Raw genomic sequence first — 23,175 nt, forward strand, 5'->3', positions numbered from 1 at the left:
GGTTGGGGGGGGGTGGGTGGGTTACCTCTTTCACAGATTCATGGTCTTTAGAGAAATTTATGATAATGCCATGTCAGACATCAAAGAGCTGTTGAAGTTGTCAAATTTTAGGTAAGTACAAATTGCAGTAGCGCATGCATTGAATGCCATTTTACCTCTGGCAGATGTGTGAGTCACTACTATACCCTCCTACTTCATTCCAAACTGACTGTAAAAATCTATCTCTGAATAGGAAAATCAGGGAGGGGGGAGCTGGAATGGTTCTGTGGAGAAAATGATTGTGTAGGAGAACTCAAGTTACTGGTAAATAATCTGTTTTTGTCTTTGGTTTGTGATTGTCCCCTGCAGACACTTAAAAATTCTGAAGGAAAAATGGTAGTCATGGAGAGTAGGAGAATAAAGACACAAACCACAAATGCCATAGAAAATTATGTGGAAAGAAATTGCTTTGCTACTAGACTATGCCTTTAGTGACTCTAAAATCACTTTATCCAACTGTAATGGACAAAAAGACAATTAATCTCTATGGGTTCTATTTGGCAAAGCATCAGAAACATAAACTCTATTTTGAGCAGGGTTTTTTTCTGCTGTCTCTTTCTTAATATAAAATATATAAAAGGTGCGGAGGAGGAGATGAGTAGAAAAGGGGAAACCATATCCATCTTTGAAAGGATAGAGGAATCTTAAGAGCCAAATAGAAGGGTATATTGTTGTTCAAGAGAGCATGGAGCATACTGATTAAAGGGCCTCTAGAATTCCCAAGTAGGAAAAAAGGAAAAAGAAAATATACCAAGAAAGTACAACTGTACTGGGTCAAAAGTCAGGTATTATACCTGACTCCATACCAGTCTCATTTCCCTGGAGTAGAAGGATGGCACTTGAGCACAGGAATGCTCTACAGTGGTAGGAATGGGATTTCAAGAATTGCCAATAAGGTAAATATCAATGCCTTAACCGCAGTAAGCAAAAAGATAAATTTTCTTCTCTGCCAAAGGCAGGACAACCCTGTGAGTCACAAAGCTGCATAGAAGGCAAAACCTTTGAAAATAAAAGGCTGCCAACAGCTATTTGCTATGTTTATACATAAGCCTGGGCTTGCCACATCAATTCTGAACTTGTCACTTACATCTGTATTACCACCAACAGGAGCCTCTTTCTCTAGTAGATACAAGAGAAAAGTCTATTAAGAAGTAGTTTTAGAGAAAAGTATCAGGCTTCTCATTTGTATGGAGACCTACGGCACTTTTTAGCTCAGAGAAATTAAAAACATCTAAGTGGTTCAGTCTTAGCTGAAGGACTGACAGCAGTTCTTAGGCTCTCCTGTGAAAGACTGCAGACTGGGTAACTTGGAATAACTGTGTATCTCAGCCTTTCATTGCAGGAGGTGTTACGGCCCTACTAGAGCAGGAGAGAAATTCAGGGGACACATGCATCCACCCTACAAGCAGTTGCCTGACACAGGACTAAAGTGAGCTATGAAACCAGGCAACATAGTGTCTCAGAATGAAACAGCGCTTCTATCAGCTTCCTAAGCAGAACATTAAGCATAGTGAGCAGGAAGCATGAAAAACTGAATGCCTCTTCTGAATTTATGACTTAAAGCCACGAAAGAAGTTCTCTCAGATTTTACACTGATATCACGTGTTGCACTAGTTAAGACACCTCTGTGTTCTCTTGGGGTGAAAAGCACTGACAGTGATGCTGTACAGATGCATATACAGGTAGATAAAAGGCAATCAATACATGCGCCAGCACAAAGAATTACCTACCTAAAACTTGAATTTCAATGGCTCCATGTCCTTCGATGACACACATGGAAACTCCAAAGAGTAAGATCTGAGGAGAATATCCCAAATTGAGAACTTTATTGGGGGCACTGGAGTTTAAAATGCTGATTTAGGCTAATTCATGATTTTGGACAGAATTTCAGAAAACAACTAGTCATTTTGTGTTTCATCAATAACTGTGATTATAATGCCAAAGGAAAACTTGTTTTGTACAAATTGGTGGCATGATTTTGTACCCTAGAGAAACCTGCTTGCAATCCCCACATCTATGTTAAATCATCATATAACATATAAGTGATTGTATTGATTATCTCACTATCATAAGAAACATTCTTTTTATCTGCTTTTACATGCTTTAGGTTACTTTGCATTTGTATATTTAGGTCTTGAAAGCATGCTAGACATCTTTAGCTGTGATGTACATGAAACAAAAACCACGGCAAGCATGAAAATTAAGAAAGGTAAGTCTTAGAAGGAAGCATTACTGAAATATTGCTGTTAGACCATAATAATGGTGCCATAGATCTCCCTTCATTTCTTGTGTATTCACATAGCTTCTGCGGATGGTAAACAGTGCAAATCAGTCCCCAACATTCATTCCAGTCGCTAAGAGGTTTGTGAGAATGAGAGGCTTGGCAGTTGTATGCTTTAACATCAGAATGTTACATTTTACAAAGGTACTGAAGGAAAGACAACCTTGACAGACTGAAGTTTAATATGAAATGAGATGAGGAAGCAATCTATTAACATAATTACTTTTATCTACATACAAACGCCCATATATAAACATATGTATACTTTCACACATGCATAATGTACCCAGTTAACTTCTGATCTCCAATTTGACTACCTAATAAGCCAATTGGCCTGTCTTCCATGATTTCGGCATTTCCTTAAAAACGCTGTTATGGCTTGTTTTATAAATCTCAAGAGGCAATTAGCTACCTTATAGACTGATCCCATTAACTTGTAAACAGTCTTCACTCACAGGATTATGAGCCCTGCAAAATAACTACTCATGTCACTAACTCTTTTATGTGAGTGTTTGCATATGATTATTAGTTTTATTAGATTAGTTATTAGTTTTTCACTCTTTATCCAAGCCTGCTTTGCCTCTTGCTCTTAAGCAGATTCATAGCTACACAGAGACTCTATGTACCGATAACAGTCTTCAGAATGGGAGAAGCACAACATACTGAACTTGCTGAAAGGTGCCAAAACAGCAGCTGTAAGCACAGGTGCTCTGTACCTGAAATAAAGTTTGCATAGCTTGACAAGAAAGAATTATTATACGTTTTTGTCAAGACTTGCTTCTTTTGGGATTAAGTTATGAACAGAAGCATTCACAAAGATGTGTGACATGTTTGTTTCACTCCTAGCCATGCCTGCAACTTTGCATTTTAAGAACTAATAAGGGAAAGCAGGGATGAGCTATTTGTGTTTGACTGAATTTTGGGCAGTAAAATACAATTATGACAGAGAGGGTCAAGATAATCTGGGCTGAAGGCAAAGGGATGTGTCCCATCAGAAAAATCCTCTGATTTCCAGCAATGTGATTAAAAATTGACACTTTCTTTTTTGTAAGCTTAAAAGAACTGCAAGAGATGCCAAAGCTGTGTTTGTTCTGTTAACATTGTAGTGACTAATGAAATGATAAGATACCAAGGAGGCAAAGGGAGAATTGAGAGACAGCAGGCGAAAATAGTTCCTGAACACAAGCAGATGGCACAAGAACCTTGTAACAGGAATCTTTAGTTTTAAAGCTTAGACAACAGTGTTATGAATGGAGTTACAATTGCAAGCCGGGTATCCAGAATCGGGATGAGATGCAAGAATGCTCCATTAATTTGCTCAGTTTAGGAAAAGTAAGTATTACTCGTAGCTGCTCTTTAGTTGCCATTTTTGTAAAACTCATGTGTGATAATGGTAACTTGAAAACTTGAAGAACTCAAGAACGAGTCTCTCATTAAAAAAAATAAGGTAGTTGATAGCTATTAAAATAAAGTAGCAGCTATTGGAAAAAGAGGGCAATTAGTTGACTGGGAATGACGACTGTTTAGAATCAAATAAAACAATTTATATACTCTTTGTTCATAAAAATGCTAAGGATTAGAAAATATTAGGGTGTTCACAGATAATTAGATGCAGCTAAGAACCAAATGTGCTGTAATCATCCTTATCTGGATAGCTAGCGCAACTTAAAAGAGTGCAAGTCATTAAAAGCTGTAAAGAAATCTTCAAAGTCCCCACCTGTAATTTTTGTAACATAGCATGCTAAGCAGGAAAACATTACAGAAACAAGAAAAGAGAAGGTAGAAGTGCTATTTCAAAGACTGAAACACTTCCTTCTTATGTTTCCAGTATTTTTTCTTTTATTTTTGTCCAATTTGTTTCCATAACTACTGACAGAGCAATCTGGGCCTCTAGGCTGAAATCCCATACTTCTCATCTTTCAGCAAAACGAATGTAGTGTTTATCTTCTTCGTAAGTAATGTGGGATCAAGCTTTGCAAGTAAATCCTGAAAATGGTATCTGCTAATCTGTGAGCACGATTAACTGTCAGGACAATCTGAGTTTTCATGTTTAATAACAGGTCAGCAAAGAATTACATTTACTTGGAATATTATCCACCTAATGCTGCAATGTGTGGAAGTAAATGGTTGTCTTTGGCTCATATCTGACATCGACTGTTCTGAAAATTTACAACGGTCTGCACATGATATTTTTAGAGTAGTTCAGAACTATGGTCCATTTGTACTTGTGGCTCTTAAAAATGGCAAAACAGACCAACTACCTGTCTCTCCATGAACATGCTGCCGGTATAGTCACTGAGTTTTCTACTAAAAATTTAATCCTCTACTTTTCTTTTTTTTATTGATTTGGCACATTATTTGGGGTTTAGTTCAGTGGGTGCCCCAGTCAGTGGGCAAATTTACAATGGAACTACAGGACACAAGTTTTACATAGCGTGCCAATGGATCCTGGGCCAAACAGGAGCTAGGTCCCAACCAAAAGGTCCTTTCTCATGGAGACCACCAAGTATGTGCGGTAAGGTGAAGGTTTGCGAAGCTCCCAGCAATCCTCCTTGATATGACAGTAGGACAGGATGGTGGTGTGTAGCCAAATCTAGGAGTTGGAAATACTCCTGTGTTTCTCACTTGTGACATTGCTTTAGTGGCTCCTGTGAATATTGCGTCAATTCCCTAGTTTGTGTGAGATGAAAGATGTAATTTAGCAGAGTACAGAGCAGCTAGTGAATCGTCCTAGTTGTCACTGAATTACACGACTGCTTTATTGATTGCATCAGAATAAGCTATCTTACTAGATGGAATGAGTCATTTATTCAATGTTCATAACAGTTAAATTGTTCAGAAGCCGCTTTTTTTGAGAGATTTATCTCATAATTAGTTTTCCTAGGGAAGATCTGCTGGGAGCTTGGTCACTGAAGCCAAACTGATACAGTATCTCTACACAGCGCTTTTGGACTGGTCTGTATTGAGCTACCAAATATACTGGATGCTCATTAGTCTTAATTAATCCAGAGTATTCTGGTAGCTTAGAAGTGAGAATATCTATTTTCTCCAAATATTTTAACAAATAAAGAAAATACAGAGTTAACACTGGAACGCAATAAAATGTGACACTCATGCAGACATCAAGCAAAACAGTTCCTGAAAAATACATGAAACAAAGGAACTAGAAAGTTGCTATTTGGAGAAGAAGGAAGAAGTACTGTAAAGAAGTATTCTTAGACAATACTAGGAAAGGAGGAGAAAAAAGAATGTTAAGATTAAGAACAAGAGATGAGACACATAGTGATATCTGAACGTCGATAAGTAACGCTAAGAGTGAGAGCTCCAGAGAGATGGCACAGAAAACACATAAGGGAACTATATTAGAAGATATGATAAAGCAGATTAAAAATTTATACAGTAAAGGTAAAAAAAAAAAATAATTAAGCCTATGGACCATCCTGAAAAGTAGAAGAGTTTCGGGGACAAAGGTTTGGAAAGTGAGTTACAGCAAGTGTTAACTCTAAGGAAATGGTGAGCAGCTAATAAAAAAGCTATTTCTTCCTAAGATAAAACACTACAATTCAGGAAATCGGTATGATCAAAGAAACAATGTGATTAGCTAACTGCATTTGCAACCTATGACTTGTAATGGCACAGGTTGCAAGAGAACAGCCTCTATCTAGCCGTTGTCATTTATCCCAATTTTCCTAGAGATTCAAATTTTGAAAAACTTGGAAATGCATGAATGCTTTGAAATATGTTTTGGCATACTACCATGCTTGCGTGCAGAAGTGTACATTTGTACAACTAGTGTAGAACACTATTTTCTTATCCTCATTGGTCAAGGATTTCTCACTTAAGACACTATCTTGTGGTTTTGTCCCAGCCCCTAAACATCTCCATTTAATGGGATAAAGAACATAAACTTACAATTTGTAGACACAGAAGTGTTGAACATACACATAAATTATTCCCTATTTATCTTAGAAGAAAGTAACATGTGGTTTTATATGCATTTTGCAAGGACACAAATGATTAAGGAAAACTGTTTAGCACATATACCCCCAAATTGTCAACAAGACAGTGCTGCATGCCTGCAACAAATTAGTCTTATGGTGGTGTTTGATACCAAATGAAACAGAGAGGACTTCTAGTTTATTTCTGTAAATCTATTTTTTTTTCCTAAGATGTATGATACGTCTCCATGTATTGCTTTTAGACAAAGAAGTAAATTCCAGATGTTGATTTTAAAACTTTATATGATGTACTATATGGAATTGCATCAGGAAGATATCAAGTATTTTTGGGAACATAACTTTAGTGAAACAGAAAATTCTGTATGTGAATTGAGGTACTGGATCTTCTCAGAATAACTTAGCATTAGTATCTACAATATAAACCTACAGTTGACTTTTAACTTCTTTTTTTTTTTTTTCCCCCCTTTTTTTGATGGGGTTGTTCTCCTGGTAGACATAAAGCAAATTTTCGGTGTTGTTTACCATTCTCATTGCTATAGTTCATCAGCATGCCACAAAAGACAGTCAAGAGCTTCTCACTGGCTGGATCTGTTTTACTGCACAGTGACCTTATATGGTCTACTACAATATGTGCACCACCTGCACGGTCAACTGCGTTCCTGCCCTCATCTGTAAAACAAAGAATTACATTAAAAAAAAATGAAACCAAAACCCAAGGTAGAGTCCCAAACATAACAGTAATCATACAAAATGAAGTTTTTAAACAGAGTGAAGTCATTCCTCCAGTGTTGTCAAATTCATCTAGAGATAAGCTTGAGGGCCAGCCTTTAGTGCAACAGAGCTAGGAAAGTGAAAACACCTACAACAAAAGGGATTAACCACCTGGCACTAATACTTTTGTAAAGAAGTTCAGTGTTTGAGGCAAAGCTGCTAGAGTCGATAAATAATATTCCGAATACACGTTGGGTTTTGCCCAGGGGAGGTTCTGAGCACTTTACCAAGTCTAGTACATACACCCTTGTGGACCAGGTAAATTACTCTTACTCTTATGCAGATCAAGAAATTAAAACAGAGAAAATAAATTGCTTAGGTTACTTAAAAACAAAATGGGGAATAAAACAGACAAAGCAGATTCAGGTACTACTTCCCAGTCACAAACTTTATTCATGCACTCGCTCTGCCACACAGCATGTTCTTTGTACTTCTATACCTGGAATTTAATACCACTATCAGATTCTTTTTGTATGGCTAAAAGAAGAATTTGCTCTGCATCTATAATAGGCTACAATGATGTTCTGAGGTTTCATAAATAACACACCATAATCTTTTTATGTAACTCTTTCTGTACAATAAATCAGATTTGATGTATCAGTGTAGGAATAAAGGAAAAATTGGCCTTCTATTACAGTAATCAGCAATACCACTTCCTTTCCCAGCAGGCAATCAGCAACAGACAACAGTCAATAACCTAAATTCCAGGGCTTCCAAAAAGAGAGATTTCCAAGTGAGTTACAGTTGGAATCAACTGGAAAATATGAATGAAAACAAAACCCTGGGGGGAAAATTGCTAAAGCAAAAGTTTTGCAAAATAAGAGAAAAAATCCCTCTCCTCAATTTCTTAATGGGCCCAAAGCAACTCTCCTTTTTCCCTTGTTTTTCACCACTCTATTGTCACTCCTCTCTCTCCCCATCATACACAGAGGTCACACTACCAAATTTTCCTCAGTCTGCAATGTATTTGGTATGAAAACCAAGGTTGTCCATATTTATAATACAATCTTCCATTATAAAGTATTCCAGAGTTCTGCAAAAATAAGTTTCTAAATCTTCCAATTCTTGTTAATACTATTTAGGAGGCATATATACCCCTTACATACTATATATATATATATATAAAGGCTTATAAGTATTGAATATACACCTATAATAGATTCATAAATATACATATATATGAGGGGTACATATAGGGACTTCAGAGAATTTGGTGAGTGGAGCTGAAGGAGGAAGGGTAATTCTTGGTGGATCTTAACTGTTAAATTTATTACCAAAGTGATAAGTGTTTTGCAGAATGACTGTGATCAATGCAACAGAGCAAAGATGTCACTGCCATGACTGTCTCTGCCCTGGATGTGATCAGGACATCAGGGGACTGTGTTTCACTGCAGGTATGTACATTCCATTTTGAAAAAGGAGAAACTGGAATCTGTTTACACTCAAACAAATTCAAGATAAGATTCTGTGTCAAAGAATGACAATAAAAAAAGGAGGAATACAAAAGAAATAAATTTCTCACATTCTTGATGCAGTGATAAATGTAGGTATAATGCTGAAATGAAAGGAAGTCCTACATCAAAATATAGCAAGACAATATAGGCAGGTGTTTAGAGTCAGTGCTTATGTTTACCAAACCAGCAGAAAAAAAAACCAAACACCAAACAAACTTGGCTGGGATATTCCAGCATCCTGTTTTATATATCTTCTTGTATTTTTTATTATACAAGTTATGCAAATGCATGATTTTGTATTTGACACACCCATTTTGTGAGTCAAAACAGGTATGCAAAATGAAACTGAATCACTGATTCTGGATCAGATGGACTGAATGTGGTCCTCAAATTACTATAATGCAATTGAAATCAACAAACTAAAACCATGATAAAATCAAGCTGGAGATAAGAATCAGGTGTCAAGTTTGTGCCTATCTCTTGACATGGAACTGTATATAAAATATGTAAGCAATGAATAATATAAAGGTAGAGCAAGGTGACGGTTTGGAAGCAAGGGTTACAAAAAAACCAAAAAACAGTTATAAGCCAAGTTCCTTACCTGGGTGGAATTTGGACAACTCCACTGAAAATAATTGTGTGAAGAGTACCCTACAACAAATGAAAATCTAACTCATATATACTTTTATTTCCATTCTCTCAGGTTTGTCAAAGAAGTCGTATGTCAAAAACTGCTGTATTTTTAAGTACAAATAGTCTCTCGCTTCAAATACATGACAAAATTCTTATCCACACAGTATTTTTGTTAGGTAGCACAAGTAAGGCAGAAAGATTCAGAAACAAAACTCACTCCAGGAAATATCTCTCAATCTCTATAGTATACTCAAAAAGTTAGTGTGAAATGAACATCAGGATCCTGCCCAAGTAGGCAGCAGGCTATAAGTGCCAGACTTTGACGTGACTACATAGGCTGGTAGATTCGTAAAAAAGATGCCTTAATTGAGTTTGTTGCTCCACTTCTTTCCCATGCTATTGCTCACACTGTGTAGCTGCTTCTCTGCCCTACACAGCTGGGTGAAGAACAGACCTGCGCTAGTGCTATAATTAGGTTCTCCTGGTGCTGCCTTCTTATGCCCAAGAGGATTAACTCAGCTCATTAGTGCGGGGCCACAAAGAATCCTGTACCAGATGTGGGAGGAAAATTCTGAAGGCCCTGACTACCCACTCCAAGCTCAGGCTATGACACTGCGTTGCATGCCCAAGCAAAAAGTGTATTTCTGACTCAGAATGCTCCATGTACTTATTACTGACTCGCTTCTCCCTGCTCCGTCGCTAAGAAACAGATTTTGCACACAAGAATACTCACTGAACTCCAAATCATTTACAGTCAAAACAAGACCACAGTATGTTGCCGTGTCTTGTTCTCAATCCAACTATTACCTTGCAGTTCAGCAGCTCTATGAACTCCCACACTTAACGTGCTTCCAGCCTCCCAGGAGCTGTGTTGAAATTTTTCCTGTGACCTTTTAAAATAAACATTTGCTATTCCTAAGAGATCCGTGATTGAACAGTTTAATGAGAGCACTCACATTTCAGCTTAAAAATGCTTCACTAGAGCTCAAAAAGGGCAATGCTGTTGTATAGCTTTTTTTTTTATGTATATGTAATACTGTTTAAAGATGCAAGAATGACAACATCCCAGGAGACCAGAGGAATTTTTTTTTTCCTACAAAATGTACAGTAAGATTTATTACAGAATGAGTTATTGCTTCCCCAATGTTCTTTAGCCCTATGCAACACAACCATCTCTAAGAATTACTACAGTTTCTCTTTCTATGCTGAGTTGTGCACAGGAATTTTATGCAAAACTGGGTTTCAATGTGGATTATCAAATTACTGTGACTGCTCACACTCCCCCTATGAACAGAGTCTTGTCAAATTTCCCCGTGGCTCAGCCATGCCTGCTCCAGTGGATGCCCAACTCAGACTAATTTTTTGTTTTAGTCCATATGATTGGTAGGTCTTCAAAATGCAGCATTTAGAGTAGTTTCAATTTGCTTTTCCCAAGATGTGTTTGCATCCTTTTTCCTTGAGTTTTCTTCCCCAGTTTACTAAACCCTAAAAAAACCCACTAAGTCATAAAAGGTTAACAGGAAAAAAGAATTAAAGCGACAGAGTATAGTATGAAAACAATGTAAAGCATAAGCTATATACAGCCAATGAATTATTTCTAAAATACATGCAACTGTACTTGGATTTTTGTCACCACTGTAAGGTTATTATTTCTGGAAATATAGTTACATCAGGCAAAGGGCTGTGCCATAGTACAGGCAGATATCAGAAAATATTTTTGCAAATAGCTCACCTAGTGGTCTTTGATCCAAACTTTAAACTAGCTTTGTTTTCATACTGGGCCCTTTTTTAATATATTGTTTAAGCTCTGCCAATCCAAGTGACAATAAAGAAGCAGGTGCATCTCATACAGATTGGGACCGAAAAATTCTTATTAATGTTCTATTAGGATATACAGCTGTGTCTTCTCAAGAAAAAAAGAGCAGTTTAAGACAGGTCTAAAACCTCGTGTTTTACCCCATTTTTAATTAAGTTTTAAAATATATTGGTCTGGTTCTTCCATTCTTCCAAACTTTCCTCTTCGTCATCTCTAATATTTAAACTACAGTTTAGAAGTCATTTGTACTTCAGAAATGACCCTGGTCCTGCAAAGATGCACACAGTTATTTAAGTGTGTATATGGTGAGTAAACCCACAGGCTGGTAAAAATTAGGTATCATAGGCATCATAGCTAGTTAAATAATGACCCAGTAAAAGCCTTGAAAATTATGCTCAGTATAGTGATGTACCGAATGGTTGTTTGAAAGCTTGTCTGTTTTTTTCTCACAAAAAAGATAAGGTATGAACACCCCGTACTACCTTTGCCTATCATATTTTTACATCATGATGGCCACAGTGCCAGTGCTTTCCAAACAGTTCTTTGCTAAGTCTCTGTTACTCTATCTTCATTCTGAAATGTGTATTTTGTGTTTCACAATACAATTTCATATGTAATGATATCTCTCAGTAGGGGCCCTATATTGGTTTACAGACTCAAAATGCATAAAATGGATTTAACCTTTAAAAAGCACCAGAAATCACAAATTACCATGTTGCTATAATGTTTATTACATATATAGGCTTCAAAAATATACCAATTTATCAGATAATCAGCTAGAAAACTATTTGACAGCCTTTCCTCAGAATGATCTTTTGGGCTTCAAATTTAAGATTTGTACTTTGAAGTGTTCTGTTTTTTTCTTGCAAGTGGAAACCTGGATAGTCCTTTCTCCAATTCATGTTCTACAAAAGTTTATTGGTGTAAATAGTTGCACTGGTACAAATGGTGCAAGTCAGTGAGGGAAAGGATGATTTGTATGATCAAGGTCCCCGATTTGCATAAACCAAGCTGCCAAGACAGCAGCTTTTGATGACATTGAAAAAATATAGCATTTCCTTTAAAATTCTTTTACTCTGCAATTGTGTGTAATGATCAAATAATTTAAATGACATACTGCCATTCTACTTTAAGTGCTTCATCTTTACTGCATTTGGCTCCAATCCTGCATTCTTTTTGGCCAAAATATCACTTAGGTTAGACCAGTGCTTTACGGATAACTTTTTTATTATTATTTTTATTTTTAAAGATGAACTAATCTACAGTAGCCCAAGGTGGGAGGGGGGAAGAATTCTTTCTACGTGTTCCATTTTTATTTTCCTCTATTTTTTAATTGGTTCCTCTTTGCATGGTTTTTGTACTGAGGCATTTATCTGCTCCTGCTGATTATTCTTCCACCTGAAGTCATAATCTTCTGTGATATCAAACTGGCTGCTGCAGAGGAAATTATGATCTGACGTACAGAAAATTATGACCATGCATGGGGGAAAAAAACAGCAGGAGTACAACTCCAAAGGAAGAAAGGTCTTGCTAACATGTTTTCTCTCTTCTTATTAAGAAAATAGAAAGAGAAAATACTCAAAAAACACTGTCAGGGGCAAACCCTTACCTAGTGTAAACCATGTTATCTATGTAGACATTAGGAAAAATATTGCCACTTATATAAACTGGGAGTTTACCTTTTTTTTTGTTTTCCTGTCTGAACGCTGTAAAGATAAAACTTTTAATGCAATTCTGTCATTCAGTTTTAACATTTGACCCTACTTTTTATCTTGAATCTGTTTGTGTATGCTTTTAAATCACTGGATTCTGAGTCAACTCTTTGACTGCAAAACTACAGACTACAACCATGTTACATAACACAGAGCAGCACTGCATTAATATTTTTTCATGTAAAGATAAAACTTTTAATGCAATTCTGTCATTCAGTTTTAACATTTGACCCTACTTTTTATCTTGAATCTGTTTGTGTATGCTTTTCAATCACTGGATTCTGAATCCTGTCAACTCTTTGACTGCAAAACTACAGACTACAACCATGTTACATAACACAGAGCAGCATTGCATTAATATTTTTTCAAGGAAGGTAAGCTTCGTGTAATTATATTGCAGTGTTATTGTTTGCCGCTTTTTCTATGTCTTTTCCGCACTCCTCTGCAAGGGACAGGACAGAGCAATACTGTATTTTGAGATTTCTATTTTAATAACGTGAAAGATATTTTTTGGAATTGCTCTATCTTGTACTGAAATTTCACAGAATCACAGAATTTTAAGAGTTGGAAGGGACCTCTAGAGATCATCTAGTCCAACTCCCCTGCTAAAGCAGGATTGCCTGGAGCACATTACTGCATCCAGGCAGGTTTTGAAAATCTCCAGAGAAGGGGACTCCACAGCCTCCCTGGGCAGCCTGTGCCAGTGCTCTGTCACCCTAACTGTAAAGAAGTTTTTCCGTGTTGGAATGGAACTTCCTATGTTCCAACTTGTGCCCGTTGCCCCTCGTCCTGTCACTAGGAACCACGGAGAAGAGTCTGGCTCCATCCTCCTTCAATCCACCCTTTAGATATTTGTAAGTAATAATAAGGTCTCCCCTCAGCCTTCTCTTCTCCAGACTAAAGAGTCCCAGCTCTCTCAGCCTTTCCTCATAAGGGAGATGCTCCAATCCCTCAATCATCTTGGTTGCCCTATTTCCTTTCCCTTTATTTAATTCCTTCACGGATTACAAGACTCTGATTACCAGAAGTACAGTTTTGGTTTATTTGCTTATTGATTAAAATCAATCAATATAGCCTTAAATTTTTTGCTTTATGAAGAAAAAACAATATTGAATTAGTCGTGCTTGGTTCAGAGATAAACAGAACAATCTTGTGATCAGTTCATCTTAAATTGTTGGCAGCTATCCTTAGCCCTAACTCCAGCTGCATTGAGGGTATTGTCTCATAAATTATTCTTTTACAAATTATTGCTAAAACAGTAACTATGTAAACAGTAAAGTAGAAAAGCTAACAGAACACTGTATAAGGTATACTGCCTTTAAGGACTGAAAATGTGTAGCATTTATCTTGGGTAAAACTGTTGCCACCGTATGTGCTGGCTGACAACTGATGCAGCAGCGAACTGGCCCTCTTAGGCAGCTAGTTTATTCTAACAAATACAATTTTCAAATGTATCCAAAGGGAGATCTATGGGTATTTTTGATAGACTCCTTATAATATGTTGAATGGGTGGACCACAGGATGTCAATGCCAACAAGTCCCAATCTCTCTCATGGTTATCATGGGATTTCTTTTGTCTACAGTCAGGAGTTTGACAGAACATTTAAAGGGACAGGTAAATATGTCAGTATCACAATCTCCCTAACGTTATGCTGAGGCAGCAGTCAAATTCAAGCCAAATTCAATTCCACAATTTAATTCCAATGAAATTTGTTTATTTTTTCATATTCCTCTTATGTCATATGACAGATACATATGAGAAAACCCAAGTGTTTCTGATTTTTAGACAAAGGAACAGTCGTGAGTTTACTGTTCAAGACTTTTTAATACTTCACTTCCATCATATTCTACTAGTGCACCTGAGATTTCAATATAATAGCAGAAATGTTTTTATCAGCAACAAGACATAAAATACTACTAGTCCTGGTGTTGCTAGGTGTTTCGTTCTGGATTCCAAGGAGATTTTAGTTTTAAAGTGTAGTAATTTCCACTACTGAATTCTATTTGAAAATAAAGAAGCCAACCAGCATGAAAAAGTTCTACTAGATATATAAAAGTCAGGTAAAGGCCCTCAAAGTTGAATGTAGCACTTCCCTCTGCCTTCATGTTCATGTGCAATATGCTTAGAGCAGATTCTTCCATTGATTTTATAACTCTGTGCAACTCCTTAGTAATTCCATTGCAGTCAAACAAATTACTCTAGGTTTATGAGAGCATACATCAGAGCTGAAGCCAGCCTATGCGTATTATTTCATACAGCATGAAATAAATCATGGAATCCAATTATACAGTAAAACATCAGGGAATTTTTCTATACTGGTAAATAGGCATTTATAGCATCTCATGCTTTTAACACAATAAACCTGCACACAGCAATTAATTTAGAATTTTTATTCCCAAGCCTTGAGTGCAATGTTGTCTCTCAGCTTCAAACTCTCCAAGAACAAGGGTGTGAACTGAGCATGGCATGGTCACAGTCCGGTGCAGAACAGGGGCATTCTGCTGGGTGCTGCTGAAAGGATCTTGGCAAGAGGCTTAGCCTGGTATTGTGGTGCTGCTAGCTGAAGGAGCTGAAGGGAGCTGTGGTTCTCCACCAAAGCAGCCAGAGGAGCAGTCTCAGGAAGTGTGTAACCCATGGGAATTTGGAGTAGGTTGACAAAAGTCCAAGAAGCAAAAAATGAAACCAAACCAAAAAAACCCTGCCATAAAGCATATTTGAGGATCCTACCATAGGGCCTGGGAAGAAAGAAACTTATTCAGAGAAGTGAGAAAGTAACAAGGATCTAGGCAAAGCTGGGGTGAGTCTTCAGTTTGGGGTGAGTGCTATCCTTGCCCCAAATCACGAAGCCTTGGGGGAGTGAGAGGACTTGGCCACCTAAAACAACTCCAAGCAGCAGCATGCAGGCCGTTGCCTGTTACTGTCCAGCCTGCAGAGAGGAGATGACCTGTAGAAGATCCTTGTATCTGAAAAGTTGTAGGATACAGCCTGAGGACCAGCACAGTGTTTTGTTTTAGGAAATCTTTTACCTCCTTAGCAGAAGGCAGCCCACTGATTTGACCAGAAGGCAACTAGCAATGCACTACAACTGCAGAACAGCGGGCGCTCAAGAGGCCAGGTGGTGCCAAGGTGTGGTTGAGAAACTGGACACTGTCTCAGGTAAGTGACTCTTTTTCCAGGGAAACACGAATGATGATGTAGATAAGGTATTCAAGGCATCCACCCTGCCTCCTCAGGCCGTTCTGCTGGGTGGACAATGAACCAGACACACAGCAGTCTCGGGATCAAGGAGGCTCAAAGACCAACTTTGTTCATATGCACTGACACCCCATGTGACAGGAACACAGCTTTGCTATTGCTAATGCTAACTGTCTTGCTATTATCTGTAGCTTTACCTAACTCTTTCCTCACTGTCTTTTATCAAATACTTAGGCTGCAACTTCCTCTGGTGGGCACTGGATCTTGATTATACTGTGTACAAACAGTATTATAAAAACTCTCTAATTCAACAGAGACCTGGTCCTCTGGCTGAGACATTCAAGAGCTTCAGTGCATTAAGGGGAAGATTTTACTAATATAGTTCTTTGCCAATAACGTCCAATTTCTGTTTCTGAGAGTTGCACAGTATTGCTTACATTTGAATGCAACAAATGTAACTGAATTTAGGTGGTTTGCATGTTGTATATTAATTCTGTGCTGTTATTGCACTGTATGAGATGCTGTATAAAACCAGATGCCTGTGTAGGTTTCATGTGAATAACTAAAAGGCTTGGCCTGTGCAATATATGCATGGTGCACACAGAGTTGCAAAAATCTGCAGCAGTGGATCTGAAAGTACAACAAAATTATATTGTGCGTTATTATTTAGAAGCTACGATTATAAAATTAGACTGTATTAAAACACAAAGTTAAAAAAAGAAGAGCAATGGCTGCAAGCTTAACAAACAAAATTAATAAACAGTTACTTCCCAATTATACAAAAGCAGTGCTTAGCAAGATACTAACAGATTCTTTCTTCTGTTGTTCATGGTAATTCAGTTGATGTTTTCTACCATTGATGATTTAGTGACAGTTGATATTTCTAGTCATGTAATGCCTACTTTTCTAAATAAAGTAGAATAAGCCAGACACTTTGGCTATGTCTAGACACCCAATGAACAAGCTTTGTTTTCTGAAGGGCCTGAAAGCAACATGTGACTGTAGAATTATCTATAGATATGACCAATTTCAAATATCTTAAAAGGCAAGTGAAAAAAGACATGAAAAGGGAGGTTGAACTGGAAGAAGGGTGAGTTACATATCTTGTGTTGTTACTGAAATTCTAAATGCTTTTCTTCCTGATAAGGATTTTTTTTTTTTTTAGTCTTCATAAATATTAGGGGTATCCCAAGTTTTTGCCTTTCCTACTTTGTTTAGCTTTGAAGTATGAAGAAATAGCTCAGTCCTTAACCAAAGTTTGGATCCTTAACTTGCTTTTAGGGTAGCAGCAAGATCTAGTGAATAAAGCAGGATTTCTTTCCAAGCCTACTCATGACCTTTAAGACCCTGGAAACACCTTCCATCTCTTTTTTTTTTATTTACTTATTTCCTTCTTGCCTGTGGTTTCTATTTTGGCTGTAATTAAGTAGGTGTCTCCAAGCCTGTTGGAATGTGAGCAATACACAAACTTTACAGACTCTGAATGAAATGCTACAGGGGGAGAAAGTAAGGAATCAAGACAAAAATCTGCTTTGTTTCTTAGATTTTATTTTCTTTATACCTGTACTGGCAGAATTCTGTTCTACTTATTCTGCTTATTCAAATAATCTTCCTGGAAAAAACACGAAGAGGAAAAATATTTGCAGTACGGAAAATAAGCAGGACCTATCATACCTTTACTTTTTAAAACAAACAGAAAATCAGGCATCATACCTTCATCTTAAAGAAGGGAAAAGTTGCATATCTATGGCAATCTGTATTTGTTTTGTTTTGTTTTAATTTTATTTTTTCCCCCATGTAGGCTTCTGTTAAGTTTTGGCTTAAGTCATGAGAATTTTGCCATTTGTTTCAGTAGAGTTAAAACTTAGAATGTAAATTTTAAAAAGAGTAATAGCCTGAGAATAAGAATTAATGTTTTTCATATCACCTCTCAAATGGCTCTTTCTGATGCTCTAGGAAGATTTCCTCATCATTCTGATTCTATTTAGGTCAGCTATAAAATAAGTAAATTAGAATAATATTGTTTAACAGCTTCCTAAGAACATTCATGATTAATTGCTGATAAGCACTAAGTATTACTGTGAAAGTATGTGTTGGCATGCATATGGTATGCTTAGTTTCTAGCTGATGCAATACTTGTGCTACAGAGGCTTGGAAAAAATACTGCATTATCAAGGACTTCTAACTTAAAAATGCTATATTTTTCTAAGACTGACATGCCGTGGAGAGGACAGATCTAAAGGTAAAACACTTACTGTACAATTAAAACCTAGAATTTTAATTCTATTCTAAACAATCAGTTCTCAAGCAACAAGTTAAAGCCTCTGGTCTCAATTTCATGATATTACTTGGGAAACAGATTAGTAGGTGGCATTTGCATTTGGTAGGATCTAGTACAATGAAAAGGGAAAGACTGGTAAGATGCTGCCTGGCTGCATGAATCAGGGTGACCTTCATAAAAATGATTAGCCAGTAGTGTGCCATTATCAACACCAGTTGTGTTCTAGCATTCTGCTGGTTTTCCATATGGTACTGAAAAAGGTTATGCAATTTTTTGAAGAAAACTGCATTTGACTTCTTTACAGTATGTTTAATTCTTAAGCATCTGTTTTTCTGCTTTAGATCCTGAAATTAACCTCGTCTCCTGAGAGGAAATGTATGAAACTGTAAAATTGAGTAGTTTCTTATTTTTGTACTTAGCCTTTCTTGGCAGATCTCTGCAAGAGGTCTCTACACCCTTATAGGATGGGCAGCTGAGTATACAAAATTTATAGCACCTGCAAGTGGTATAATGTTCATGGTCTGGTGTTAAGGCTGGGATCAAGAGAGACCTGGGTCTACGTGAAAGGCCACATTGCTGAAATTCAGCAAGGCATCTTGCCATCAATACAAGTAAGACAAAGAAATGTACAGCTTGGGAAATGAGAAAAGGATGCAGTAAATTTCCTGCAGAAAAAGGTAGATAAGCAGCTGTCAGAGGAGAGCCTTTATAGAATGAATTGGTGTGTTTCGTTTCTTTCCAATTCTATAGCTGTTTATATCATGAAGTATGGTTGGTGAGGAGATGTACCCAGGTTGGTGGTTTCACAAAGAAACAAGGTTGTGGATGGGTGCAAAAAGCAATAGCTTTGAGATTCCCTGAGGAGGTCTCTAAGCACTACCATTAATACAAGTATTATGAAAGGACAGAATGGGAAATTTCTCATTTCCCTTACAAGATATAAGGAGAGCTTATTTCATTTTGATAGCTTTCAAAATATGTGGATGCTCTAAACATCAAGAAGGAATTATTTTCTAATGGGTAGAAGTCTAATCTAATCAATCAGAATTCTAGTCAATCAGAATGACTCCTTCTAGTCTGTATGGCTACTGAATTAGGCTCTAAATATCCTAGCCTTTCACTTCCTCTTATAATGATGTTAGTTTCTATAGTGTGGTCAATGCCACATAAAAACATAGGAAAACAGTTTGTCAATCAATCAGTTCAAAACTGAAATGTGTAACAAACTACCTGTGGAAAGATCACTGAGATTAAGATAGCATGTGCATCACAAACTTAATGATAAAAAATATTGTGAGGCTATTATCTGCTTAGAAAATACTACTATTTTAATATAGCATCATCTTCCATTAAAATTGTTGACTAAAAGTTATTTCGTTGGCCTGATCTTTCATCTGTACAAACTGCATTGGTGTGTGGGGTGTCAGAGCAGGACAGAGACTTGCTTACAGACAGATTTTTGTCTTTCTCCTGCATTCTCATATGGGTCTTGCAAGAAGGCAGACCTAACTTGAAAACTGGGATCTCAGTCTCCCTGCCCCCCAAGCACTCAATCTGCTACATGATTCAAGTCACTAGAGCCTTCCCAGTCTGTTGGGAAAGAAGCCAGCAGAGAGACCTGAGGCATGTACTAGCCATCAGGTTGTTCATGAAGTGATCACAAGCTGCAATTTGGATAATGCTGTTCTTTAACTTAATACCCCAACTGCCAGAGCTGATGGTAGCAAATAATTTTTAGGCTTTATATACAGCAGAATTAACCATTCTGCTCTGACTTAAGACATTGTTTTTTGTAGCAAGAACCATGTTATGTTAAACATAACCTTTCCCGAACAATGGAGATTAAATCTTCACGTTGCATGTGAAACCAAGGTGCAGGGGGAACTTAAAAGCATTTTGAAGGTATGCCCTATTAGTCTGTAACATCTGTACATCTCCAACAGCCCTAAATGAATGTACTAAAGAGAGCACTGGGGAGAATGGCAGGGGGATTGGAAAGAAAGACAGTAGAAAAGTAACTATAGTTCGATTCATGGATAAAGAGTGGTGAAGCAGCTAGAAGGATAGGTCTTACGCTCTGACTGGACAAAGCCTAAGCATTTAGCTTTGATTATAAGCAAAAAAACATAACTGGTGGTTAAAAAGAATGAGTGGGCTAGGAGCTTCGCATCTAGTAATATAGTTCAAACAAAATTCTGTTCCTGAGTGAGGCTGAGGAATCTGTTGTCTGGGGATATGGAAGCACAAGCAGCTGTACTTGGTACAAGCTGTAGATATAGTGGGGGAGAAAGCAGGAGGGAGAGGAAAGATCACATCTCCATTTCTTCGCTTTGCAGTTTCTGCTTTAATGAAAATTTGGGGGCTGAGGTGTATGTGGCATTTACTAGATAAAGCATGTAGAACAATTACAGGCTGTACAGGAACATGCAGTAATGTATCTGTTCTTCAACTGTAGGACAGTACTGAACAGTATGCATACTGTGATTAGTTAAATTCATCGCTTCTAACTTAAAATCTTTTTGGCTGCCTCAATTGTTTCTTTCATCTCTGCATACAAGAGGAAGGCTGGGAGACTAGAAGCCTCATCAGTACTAACAAAGCTTCCTTCTGCTCTGCTTTGCAATTACATTTGCCTGTATTCTTGATCTTCAGAGACTCACATAAAGCAGATCTCTTCACAACATAAATACTTTAAAAAGGATGCTCTCAAGGCTGCTTGGGATAAATTTGACCTATTTTTTCCTCTTTTACTGTTTATGAAATGCATTTAATTCTCTGTATTTTCTTTTATGCTCAAACAGGTGATTCAGTATTATTTTAGGGGGTTAACGCTGATGAGCACCCAGACAATAATGCTGTGCATGTGTACCTCAAACTTAATAGAGAAGAAAATCTGTCACTAAGTTTACAGGTTTTCATTTCATGTTTTCTGTGAAGAGACAAATCTGTTCAGTATGGGCTCTGGCCAGCAAGCGTGTAATTCCCCTTTTACCTTGTGGAAGGTACTAAACTTCTTCCAGCATTGGGACTTAGCAATGAATTACCTTTTCACAGCAGCCACGTTCCAGGAGCAGCCCCTCCTGAACTATGTGGAAATGTTCTTGCATCAACTCTGGAATCTGTGAACTCTGAGAAACCACTGCCACTTTCATTTAATTAAGAAAAAAATTTCAGGCAATCCTTCTCCTCTGTAAGGCCACTTTTAAGGGGCCTTCCCTGTAGGAAAAGCCATTTGCCCCACAACTTCCATCCTGTGCCATGCTGATTTCTCTCAAAAATAGAGACCTGATTACCTCCTTTTTGCACAAACTGTTAATAAACAGTGATGCATGCTTGTCGGGATGAAGTACAGGATAATTGGGGCTTTCAATAAATAGAAATGTTGCTATGAGACATTCAATATGAGCTTGATTTCATAATTTCAGCCTAACATTGATTTCAAACTTAAAGACCTTCCTCATTACTGCACGTTATAATTACACGGGCAGTAGAAGTGAAGAAACGGTCATGTAACTCATAAAATATAGTTACTGATGTATTTCAAGTTCCTATATGAGTCCCAGTTATCAGAAAGGTAACAGCTGCTTTTGTCTCAATTGAAAAGAAAAAGACTGTCAATACATAACATTTTTTATTAGAACTATTGGCCTCCACACCTTGTCTTTGTTATACTTTAAGCTCTTTGTTAGGGAAAAATACTAGTAATAAGCATATTGAAAGTATTTGTCCTAAATAAGAATTTAGGATAGGGTACATAACTACATAATCGTTACACATTAAGATAACATACAAAATAAAGTCAGATAGGATGGATGTGATAAATAATCATTGTAAATAGCCTCTTCCACTCAAATCCAAGATGCTAATCTTGATTTTTGTGACATTTTATTATACTATATTCATTAATCTTATTCAAATATACAGGGAAGGTAGTGACTGCCCTCCCACAGGAGCACAGCAACACATGGCATACAGATCACATCACTGCTTACTGTAGATTTTATCAGTGCCAGCTTTGCTCCACAGAAGGGCAACACAAGGTGTGTAATACAGTTTTTCTGTACTGGATAAATCCTGCACTGTAAAAGTCAGCAGTAGTCTACCATACCTGATACTACAAAACCATTTTTGTGTGTCCTTATTGTATTTAGCGGAAAAATGTGGGTTGAACAACAATGACATGAATAGTTATGTGGATTTTACTTATATGAAATAAACAAGTGCCACCTGGGAGTGAGCTTTATATCACATATGACCCTGAAATAAAATATAGTAAATAAACGATGTTATAGAAAGCTCAACAGCTTCTACTTGAAGTTTCCATGGGGAAGCAGCTGTTCAGTTGATGGGTCACCTTAAAGAAAATCCTAAATGAAAGAATTATACATTAACATCCTCAAGCAGTAGTTGTCTGTAAATGGAAATGCCAGCATGGAAAATCTGATTAACTTCCCTAAGGTCATAGACAAGGCAATTTAAAACAATATCAAATGTAAATTTCCAAACTAGGATGAAAAAAAGTAGCAAGGAGAAAGGCTACTAATAATTCACTTTTTTTCAACAGACAGTATTCAGAACAACAAAACTTTGAGTAAATGCAACACATAGTACAAAGAAAATTTCTTGCCATGTGAAACAAGGCACTAAATCTCAAGGTAACAAAATGCTTTTACAATTTGATCTTGCTTCCCATCTGCAGACATCCATAGGCTTTTAATTCCTTCATGTGCATAGAAAGATGTTCCTAGTGTTTCTGCTTCTATACCTTACTTATATTTATCATGCACTGGCTTCTATAAAAATATTTAAAGTAAGGGATAATGAGGCTGCATTTTCAAAACACTGCAACCACTGGTTTGGTTTTGCAAATGACATATCCATGCATGTAATCAGCATATGGAGTCACAATTGCATTTCAAAACTCAGTTGCTTGGCAGTGCAAAATTTATTGTGCCTAAAAAAACTTCACCCCACCCCAATAATCCCTGACTACCAAAAATACCAATATATAATCTTGGAGCAATTGATTGGCT

At 37.2% G+C, this 23,175-nt stretch overlaps 1 protein-coding gene across 1 annotated transcript in view; it reads right to left on the minus strand.

Annotated features, from left to right (window-relative positions):
* RAP1GDS1 (RAP1, GTP-GDP dissociation stimulator 1) overlaps nucleotides 1–23,175 on the minus strand; it is a 129,267-nt gene that overhangs the window by 20,309 nt on the left and 85,783 nt on the right. Inside the window, exon 5 of the mRNA XM_009883054.1 lies at nucleotides 6,802–6,948. Coding sequence (XP_009881356.1) covers nucleotides 6,802–6,948 — 147 coding nt within the window. The remainder of the gene's footprint in view (nucleotides 1–6,801; nucleotides 6,949–23,175) is intronic.

Source organism: Charadrius vociferus, unplaced genomic scaffold (genome assembly GCF_000708025.1).
Source record: "Charadrius vociferus isolate BGI_N301 unplaced genomic scaffold, ASM70802v2 scaffold410, whole genome shotgun sequence".
In the NCBI taxonomy this organism is placed as follows: Eukaryota; Metazoa; Chordata; class Aves; order Charadriiformes; family Charadriidae; genus Charadrius; species Charadrius vociferus.